The 10,000-nt window shown below is 40.3% G+C and overlaps 1 protein-coding gene across 1 annotated transcript in view; it reads left to right on the top strand.

Annotated features, from left to right (window-relative positions):
• LOC135101648 (multiple C2 and transmembrane domain-containing protein 1-like) overlaps positions 1 to 10,000 on the top strand; it is a 169,976-nt gene that overhangs the window by 16,634 nt on the left and 143,342 nt on the right. The window contains exon 2 of the mRNA XM_064005938.1: positions 9,963 to 10,000. This exon is cut by the window's right edge and continues 49 nt beyond it. Coding sequence (XP_063862008.1) covers positions 9,963 to 10,000 — 38 coding nt within the window. The remainder of the gene's footprint in view (positions 1 to 9,962) is intronic.

The raw sequence follows: 10,000 nt of genomic DNA, 5'->3' as shown, positions 1-10,000 counted from the left end.
TTTTGTCCTCGCGTTCCTATTGCGTTTTTCTTTTTCCTTCATTATTTTTCATTTTCTTCTTTTCTTCCTTAATTCCTTCCTTTTTCTATTATTGCAGTGGAGGAGGAGGAACAGGAAGAAGGAAAATTATTTCGCAAGCACTGGCATCACATCATGTCTCTCTCTCTCTCTCTCTCTCTCTCTCTCTCTCTCTCTCTCTCTCTCTCTCTCTCTCTCTCTCTCTCTCTCTCTCTCTCTCTCTCTCTCTCTCTCTCTCTCTCTCTCTCTGACTCCATTTTTTTCTCTCTTTTACGAGGTCCTCACTTTGTCCCTCGGTTGACCTGTCTCTTACTTCCGTGTTTTGTTTGACCTTCCCGGATTCTGCAGTTTTTATCGTTTTTTTATTTTATTTTTTTTTATTTATTTATTTATTTCGTTCTATCTACCTTATGTCGGTTTCATTTCCTCTTAGTTTATTTGCACAATCGTAAATTAATTTCTGTCGCACGCGTGCCTGTCTGATGCAAGCATACACACACACACACACACACACACACACACACACACACACACACACACACACACACACACACACACACACACACACACACACACACACACACACACACACACACACACACACACACACACACATGCATTTAGGTATTCATATACTTCTCATTTTTATATTGTGTATTCAGCAGTATCTTGATCTCAGTTCGTCTCTCTCTCTCTCTCTCTCTCTCTCTCTCTCTCTCTCTCTCTCTCTCTCTCTCTCTCTCTCTCTCTTTCTGTCCTTCCCTTCAGCCTCCATGCAATATTAAGCCCCATGGACCAATATTGAGTTCACCTTTTCATCGGTGCAGGCAGTTTGTGTGCTCCTGGACCTGGCAGCCTCGCCCCCATCATCCATTCATGCAGGGGGTCCAGATATTATTCACTCACCTGCTCTACAATTCACCCATTCATTGCCAATTCCTCTGTCAGTCGGTCAGTCCCGGGGAAAATTCGGCAGTCTTTAAGTTAGTTAGTGAGGCAATGTGTGAGTGATATGGTGCGTGAGTAGGTGTGTTGTTCAGTCAGTCAGTGATCATATGAGTGGTGTATTCAGTGATAAAGTCAGTGAGTGAGTCTGTTTTTGTAGTAGTGAGGGTGTGAATCAGTCCGTCAGCCAACCAGAAAATAAATAATCAATAAAAGATTATGTCAACAAGTCAGTCAGTCAGTATGTTAGTTAGTCAGTCAGTCCGTCAGTTAGTCAGTCAGTCAGTCAATACAAAATTATGTCAGCAAGTCGGTCGATCAGTTAGTTAACCAGCAAGTCAGTCAATCAGTTAGTCAGTCAATCAGTCAGTCAGTCAGCCAGTCAGTAAAAAACCTTAGTCACTCGCTCACTCAATTACACGCTCACTCACTCGCTCAGTAAATGAAGAGTAATGGTCGCAGTTTCATTTGTTTGTGTACATCGTGACATTCTGCAGCAATTCAAGTATTCATCTGAAAGTCGGTCGCTCGCTCACTCTCTCACTTATTCACTCACTCGGTCATCAAAAGTCGTGCACATTTATCCGGTTGTGTGTGTGTGTGTGTGTGTGTGTGTGTGTGTGTGTGTGTGTGTGTGTGTGTGTGTGTGTGTGTGTTTACCTGGAGGAGTAAAGCTCTTAAGTCACAGTCAGGTAATAGAAGGTTCCTCGGCATCACCTTTAATCATAGTCTCTCTCTCTCTCTCTCTCTCTCTCTCTCTCTCTCTCTCTCTCTCTCTCTCTCTCTCTCTCTCTCTCTCTCTCTCTCTCTCTCTCTCTCTCTCTCGTCACTAAGGTGCTGAGCGGAGTAACTCTCGCATCACCTGAGCTCAGGCAATGTTAATTTTCACCTGTCACTAAGCTTCGTGTAATTGGCAAAGGCGTGAAGGATTCGAAGATAATGACTCGAAGCTTCGGGTCGTGTCTCGACGTGTTTGTCAAAGGGAGTTGTGGTGGAAATTGCCTCTGATGTAGATTTTTTCCTCATTTTTTCGTATGTAAGGTTGAAGTAGTGAAGTGATATGCATTGTTTTTTTATAGTTTTGTTATTGTTGCTGTAGGGAAAATTGTTGATTGGTACTAAATGAACTGAAGTGAGGCTTTGTAGGTAAAATGTTTTGCTACAGTATTTTTTTTTTCACTACCGTCTTTGTTTTTACTAATATTTATTATTTTAACAACAACAACAACAACAACTACTACTACTACTACTACTACTACTACTACTACTACTACTACTACTACTACTACTACTACTACTACTACTATCAATATTTTGCTGCTGTCTGCTCTTTTTTGTCCTTATCAATCAGCACTTTTATCTCTATTTGTCTACACATTATCACTATATATCGTCACTTTTACTCTTACCTGCCTTACCTTTATTGCTATCTACATTTGTTAGGACTGTCTATCACACTTTTCGTTTACCTCTCTTACTTTCACTTGCGAATATCTATCTACACTTTTCAATCACTACGTTTTTTTTAACATCACCTACTCACTTTACCTCTATCTACCTACACTTTTACCATCAAGCTACACTCTTAAACAAATATATCCACCTCTATCACAACCTTCCCTCGGGTTTGAAAAAAATAAATAAAAAAAAGAATAAAATTAAATAAAAAAAAAAAGTGTGCAGCATGTACTCGTCCGGCTATCCAATCAGGTAATGCCGGCAAAGGTTCCAGCGAGTCTGGCTTAACGGGCTGGCACCGGGAGGTACTGACTTTCCTCGATGTCCTCAGAGCTTCGTTGTCAGTGGGAGCCTAACTCGGGCCGCGGGGGACGGCAGGGAAGAATGGACTGTGGGAAGCAGAGGGGGTGATTCTCTCTCGGGATTTCCTCTGGGCTGGTATAGATAAATATGTTTAACAGGCTAAGAGTACCTTTAGTGACCAGATTTACTTTTAGTGCTAAAAATTCCTTAAAAGTAATACATAATAATTTTTAAGACCTAAAAGACTTTCAGCGGCTCGGAGTCACCTTTAGGCGGTAGGATGACAGCCAAACACCTCAATTTTCGGCAAAGGAGAGGCTTCCTACGAGAGTAGAGTGATGCTCAGTTGATCAAGAGAGTTCTGCCTGCCCTTAGTGACATTCTGTATATGATAGAACTTGTGAGGGATGCAATGCAGGGAGTAAGATGAGGTAAAGGCCATAACTTTGATACAACGCTGCCAGCCATCAGCCAAAACCCTTGAGGCTCACGCACTTCATGGCATCGGCAAATTTATTCTCTCTCTCTCTCTCTCTCTCTCTCTCTCTCTCTCTCTCTCTCTCTCTCTCTCTCTCTCTCTCTCTCTCTCTCTAAAAATAAGTTATTTCTTTGAATATAAACACTTTTTTTTAAAGAAAAGAGTAGAAAACTTAAACTCAGAAATGTAAAGTAGCCATTATGGAAGACGCCAGCCGGAGCCATCATCTCCCCATTCAGTGCCAGAAGCGGTCTCGATCACTTCCTCCCTTTTGGACTTTACGCATAAATTCCACGAGTTGAATCTTTCCGAATGGACTAAGTGATTGCACGTGATTACACGTGCCAGCTGAGATGCGATGCGATGCGTTTACTCGCCCCCACCCACACTCAGGCTCCCCCTGTCCCTCCGTGTTGGTGCAGCAAACAGCCCTGCCCGGAGCACCGACTGGAGGCCTGGCTTGTATTAGCGGGACGAACTCTGTGGCCTCGGGAAGCTGCATGCCTTGTTGATCATTGGCTCACACGCTTAGTTTAGTTCCGCTTCCCTCACGAATACCTGGATGTAATTACCCCCGGCAGCCTGAGATCAAACCTCCTCATGGCAGGGCATACATTTCCTGCAGCGATTAAGTTAACCCCTTAACTGCCAGACAAATGTTATCTTTAATACCTATAACTTTTTAGGCACTTCTCGCTCTTTTCTGTGCAATTTCAGTAGTGTAAACAAAAAAAAAAAAAAAAGGATTAAATTAACCTTCTATTCTCTGCTTTCCCTCCTGCGTCATCATGCAAATAATTTTTACAGTGCTTTGAGAATTACCAAAAGATGTTCATAGCAGTAAAAGGCATAATAACAGTATTGCCTCATCTGTACACCATCATCATTGTTTTAGTGGTGCTGAGGCACTTATGAATGCTGCAGTGTCTCACCTCGATAGTTTTTAACAAGTTCTAGTGGAAGTTACTTGGGTATTCAAGGGTGTTTCCATGATTCTAGTAACAGTTCAACTTGTATTTTGCATCATCAGTGTGGCAAACATCCATGAGAACTCGGCTGATCATTTATGAAGACTAACCTATGAAAACAGTTCCCACGGGAGACAAAAGTATTTAAGAATGCTGTTTCAAGTGTGTCGTGCGGCAAGCCCCGTGTGAATAAATCCTTTCACTATCAAGGGATCAATCTCACTTGCAGTGGATGTCATTGCTATATTTTTCAAATTAAAGTTAGATAGTTTTTTTTTTTTCATAATTAAGAGGTTACAGATCAAGTTATTCATCCAACAAATCCAACATTGCATCTTATTTACTTTATTATTACTAGCCATTATAATAATAATAATAATAATAATAATAATAATAATAATAATAATAATAATAATAATAATAATTCGATGAAGGTCGGAAGCTGTCTGTAGTAGTGAATGGGTGAAGCAATGTGACGACGCGTTTACTCAGTGTTCATGATCTGCTTTTTGTGATGATGAAGATCAGTCACTGCAGTAATACCTTTAGTCTGCGTACAAGTAAACACTGTCCCTTATTAACTGACAGGCGAGGACAGAAAGACATGTGTAGCTACGAGGACGAAGCAGCGACCTTGAAAATCTTTAACGCTGATAGAATACACTCAAAGCCTTTATAATAATACAACATGTATCCCCAAGTTTCCTCGAATATTCAAAGATAACTCAAGATTACTTTTTCCGCGTATATATTTGTATTTGTCTCAACACATCAAGTACCGATACAAACTCACGATTATTTTGCTCGCGTTTCTCAGGTTCTTCAGATACTAGTATGTGCAGAAAGGTGACCCAAATTTTCCGCGTTTATATTTGTATTTGTCTCAACACATTAAGTACCGATACAAACTCAGGATTATTTTGCTGTGAACCGCTAAACTCATGCCTCAGTTTCCTCAGATAGTGTTTTTCGTTGATGGTTTTGCGGTGGGAGGGAAAAATTTCAGGGGACTTCTATCACGACAACCCTTTCATCTAGACAAGTTCCCAAGTTGAGACTGACTGTAGTGTATAAAATATTCGTTTATTTTTTCTCCTTTTCTTCCTTCGCAGGGTGTGTCAGGAGACTTCCACCATGACGAACCTTTCATGTAGTCAAATTCCCAAGTTTTAGAATGACACTGGTGCCTAAAAGTTTCGTCTTCGTCTTTTCTTTAAGCTGTTTCTTGACATTTTTCTCGACTTCCATTGCGACGAATATTTCCTAAGGGCATGTTTCCAAGTTTAGAATGTCAGTATGGTATGGAATTTTTTGTCTTTATATTTTTTGAACTTGTTTCCTGGCATTATTTCACTTCCATATAAAAAAAAAATCTACTTCTTTTTTTCCGTCTCATTTTCCCACGTACTCACCATCAGTCATGAATATAAAAAAATCGTTCATCTTTTTTTTTTTTTAACGAACTCATTTTGTTTCCTGGCATTATTTTCAATACATACAAAAAACAAAAAGCAAAATCTGCCTTCTTTTTTTTTTCGACTCACATTTCCGCGTACTCACCTTTAGTCACGAGTAAAAAAATCTTTCATCCTCCTTTTTTTCCGAACTCATTCTCACATTTCCACGTACACACCCTTTATCTTGAGTAAAAAGCAGTCTTCCACCCTCCTTCTCTCCCTCATTCCTATGCTCCCACACACTCACCTCTAATCTTGAGTAAAAAAAAGACTCATTCTTTTTTTTTCTTTCACTCTCCTCCTGCCTTGTACTGTGTTCACCTTTTCCTCTTCAATACAGAAAAGCAAATTACCTTCCTTTTCTTTTCCATGCATCTCTACACTCCCACCTGCTCTTTCTATCGTAAGAGTCGTTCACCTTTCCCTTTTTTTTTTTTTTCTCTCGTTAACTCACATTCCCAGGTGTTCCTCTTTTTACCTCGAGTAGAAAAGAGTAAATCAACTTTTATTTTTCCCCACTCGTTTTTACCTTCTCACTTATTCCCTTCTTTTCACTATCTGGAGTAAAAAAGAGTAAATAAATAAATTTTCACGCTCATTTTTAATTTCTCACGAATTACCCGTTTTCTTTTATCCTAAGTGAAAGAAAAAAACAAGTCATCTGCACTTTTCAATTATTTTTTCACTCTCATTTCCTCGGTGTTTTACTTGCATATTTAGGACAGTTCCCCCATCAGTTCATCAGCGCCTTCGTCCGTCCCAGTGTCTGTCTTCACATGTTCAGTCTAGCACAGCAGCCGAGGTACAGATCCACGGCAATTTGTTTCCTCCTCAACTCCCTTCCCTTGCACTTCTGGCGTTTATCAATTTAATGAATAGTGTTTAATGCAGGAGAGCGTTGGGTGCTTAATTTACTGTACAGTGCGTCGAGAGAGAGAGAGAGAGAGAGAGAGAGAGAGAGAGAGAGAGAGAGAGAGAGAGAGAGAGAGAGAGAGAGAGAGAGAGAGAGAGAATGGGGGGAGGTGGTAAAGTCTACACAAGTTTACTTAATAAACTTTTAACGCATTTTGTTTTGTTTTTTTCTTGTCTTTTCTTCTTCTTTTCGATATCAGTACAAAATATAGTGTTTTTTTTTTCGTCGAAGGGAGAGAGAGAGAGAGAGAGAGAGAGAGAGAGAGAGAGAGAGAGAGAGAGAGAGAGAGAGAGAGAGAGAGAGAGAGAGTAAAAAAAAAAAAAAAGGAAAGAAAAATAGGTCTCTGCTGGCTGAGATATGAGTAACGGTCGTGCTGTGATGTGAGGAGCGAGCTGTGAAGTGCTGGCTGTTCTTTTGTACTCTCCTCACCTCATCATTCTTTATTCTGTATTCATCTCATTGTGTTTTCTACGATGCTTTAATTCTTTAACATTTTATAAGCATTTTTCTTAGTTGCATTTCTTTCTTCATTTTTTTTTCTTTCTGTGTTTAGCATCATTACGTTAGCTCTCATGTTTTCTTTCGTATTTTTATTCCTTTTTACTTAATTTTGTGTGACGTTTTCCCCCTTGAACGTTTTTTTTTTTTTTGTCCATGTCTTTTAATTATATATTCTTTTCTTTCTGTATCTACTTTTATTCTGTATCAGTTTTTTTATAACTGCCTCTTTGTGCATTTATTTATTTATTTTATTTATTTATTTTTTTCAATTTCTATTCCCCTGTCTCTTGCATATACTTCAATGTTTCCTATACGGTAACTCTTTTTACTCTTCAACATTTTCATAGCTATCTTTCACTGTTTCACTCTCCAACAACTTTCTTTCACTTTTCTCATTCGTGTCTTTTACTTATACACATTCCAGTACGTACTCTTTACTCCATTCACACGCGTACGTACTCTCTTTACTCTTTCCTCACACTCAAAATTCTGACTGCAGGTTGATCGAGAAAAAATGGCTTAGGAGTTTGGTTCCTGCTTCTCCCGTGAAAAATTAAGATGCAAATTGAAACTCGTCCGTGCATGTGTCTTGATTGAGGAGTCTCTTGCGGGGGTGATTAACTTAATGGTGTGGAAGGCAAGAGGAATGAGAGATGCGAGCTGTAAATAACTCAGCCAGTGAAAGGGATGGATGTAATAGAGTTATGTTAGCTCTTGCATTATACATAGGGACATGAAGATGAGCATTTCTGAAGGGCGTGTATAGGGTGTGTGTAAGTGTACGCGTGTAGTGTATAGAGTATTATGTGTAGCGAGGGTAAGTGAAGATAAGAGTAAATACAGCGTTAAAGAAACAGGGTGAGGCAATAATTTGATATCTTTTGTTATTGTGGTGTGTATGTGTGTGTGTGTGTGTGTGTGTGTGTGTGCTTGTGTTGTGATGCATTATATGTGAACTGTGGTTACTATCTGTCAATCTATCTATCTATCTATCTATCTATCTTTCTATCTACATATCTACCTGCCTACCTACCTACCCATCTACCTACCACCTACCTACTGATTTGTGTGCTTGTATATAGACCACTTATCCACGCATGTGCATGTGAGTATATTACCACGTTTTGTACAAGTTCGCGTCGTGCATGCACAACCAAAACTAACGCAACTAAAGCTAAGATCAACACAACGCATTCTTCCCTTTCCTTTATCACTTTGTCATTAATTTTCCTTCATTCGGAGATGAGCGCATTACTCAAGCTTCCTTTTTACTCAAGCCTCTCCATTAATACAATACCAAAGCGAGTGAGTGAGTGAGTGAGGGTTCTCTGTTGGCATCGCGACCCCATCCTCTTTAATTTAGGAAGTCGAAGAAAACGGAGAAAGAGAGAGAAAAAAGTCCGAATTCATGGTAGACTAAAGCAGAGAACGAAGGGAGGGAAGGAAAAGACTTTGGTAGGGCGCAGAAAGGTGTATGGGGTAACGATGCTATTGAAACGTGTGGTAAATATTGTAACGAACTCTATTTATGGACGCTGTGTGAGGTTTCTGTCTTTTATATGTGGCAGGAATCGTATTAGCAGAGTTCGGTATAGAGGGTGATTTTTTTTTCTTTTTTTCTCTTGTTCGTCTCTCGTTTTCTGTCTCATCTGGGGCTATTGATGGGATAAAGGAATAGAGTCGGGGATGCCTTGCGCTTAGCTGAACAGAAGCCATCCCCTTTGATTTCTACGAGTTCCCTGGCGGTAATTACACACACACACACACACACACACACACACACACACACACACACACACACACACACACACACACACACACACACACACACACACACACACACATACACACAAACTGAGAGAGAGAGAGAGAGAGAGAGAGAGAGAGAGAGAGAGAGAGAGAGAGAGAGAGAGAGAGAGAGAGAGAGAGAGAGAGAGAGAGAGAGAGAGAGCAAGCAAAGCAAAGCAAAGCCACGGTGCCTTTTCACTGTATAACACATCGACTTTATTTTGTTGTCAAGTTTTAAAATTCAGGACCGAAATGATACTTTGGGATTCACTGGTGGGAAGGGAATGAATCTTGCGCAAAGACCCTTATCTAGTCTGATTGTATAATTACGTTTCATTAATTCCCTCCTGCTATCAGATACTCTTGCGGCTTTCGCTTTTTTATTTTTATTTTTTTCTTAGGTTCCTTTGTGGTAAGGCTTCATGTTTCATTAATTTCCTCGTTCTGTCCAATACTCTTGTGGTTTTCCTCTTTTTTCTTTCCGTTTTCGTTACACTCAATCTTCATGTTTCTTTCATGCCCTTGTTCTGCCAAATACTCCTGTGGTTTTCACTTTTTTTCGCATTTTCTTCGCTCTTTTAGCACTAAGTCTCTCCCTCTTCGCTACCTTCCCCTTCATATAAGCAAATTGCAAAGCGAAGTAATTTAAGTGAGGAAAAAAAAAGCATGTTCATTGCTGCTGCATTCGAATAACGTTGATTTTTTCAGTCCACAAGAAGTTGTATCGAGTTTTATGAAGCATTTCTTAACAATATACGGCTTTTAACCTATTATCTACTATTACACAGAGAATCGTAAATCGTGCTTTCATTCTTAAAAATACGTGACAGCGGTGAAGATGCTTTTTATTCAGCCACTATCTTTGATCTCAATCCTTTCTACCGTGCTGAGCTGTTCTTTCTTCTCTTTGTTCTCCGCGCCGTGTGTGTTTCTTTTTAAAACTCCCGGATGGTGCTTGAGTGAAGTGTCTTCCCGCTGAGCCTCCTCCTGAATGTGGATAGCGGGAGGTGGGGGCGGGAAGGAAAGGAGTAAGAAGGGGGTTCGTGAGGGGTGGGAAATGCGGTGGCTCTGTGACGTGTGAGCCGCCGTGCCATGGACCTGCGTATCCTGACGTACCCTTCGCCTGAACACAGATGCCCTGACGCCCAATGTGAGAGCTCTCGTGGGGTCA

This window comes from Scylla paramamosain, chromosome 6, assembly GCF_035594125.1.
Source record: "Scylla paramamosain isolate STU-SP2022 chromosome 6, ASM3559412v1, whole genome shotgun sequence".
Lineage (NCBI taxonomy): Eukaryota > Metazoa > Arthropoda > Malacostraca > Decapoda > Portunidae > Scylla > Scylla paramamosain.
The sequence above is the reverse complement of the archived record's forward strand: the minus strand, read 5'-3'. Positions and strand labels throughout refer to the sequence as shown.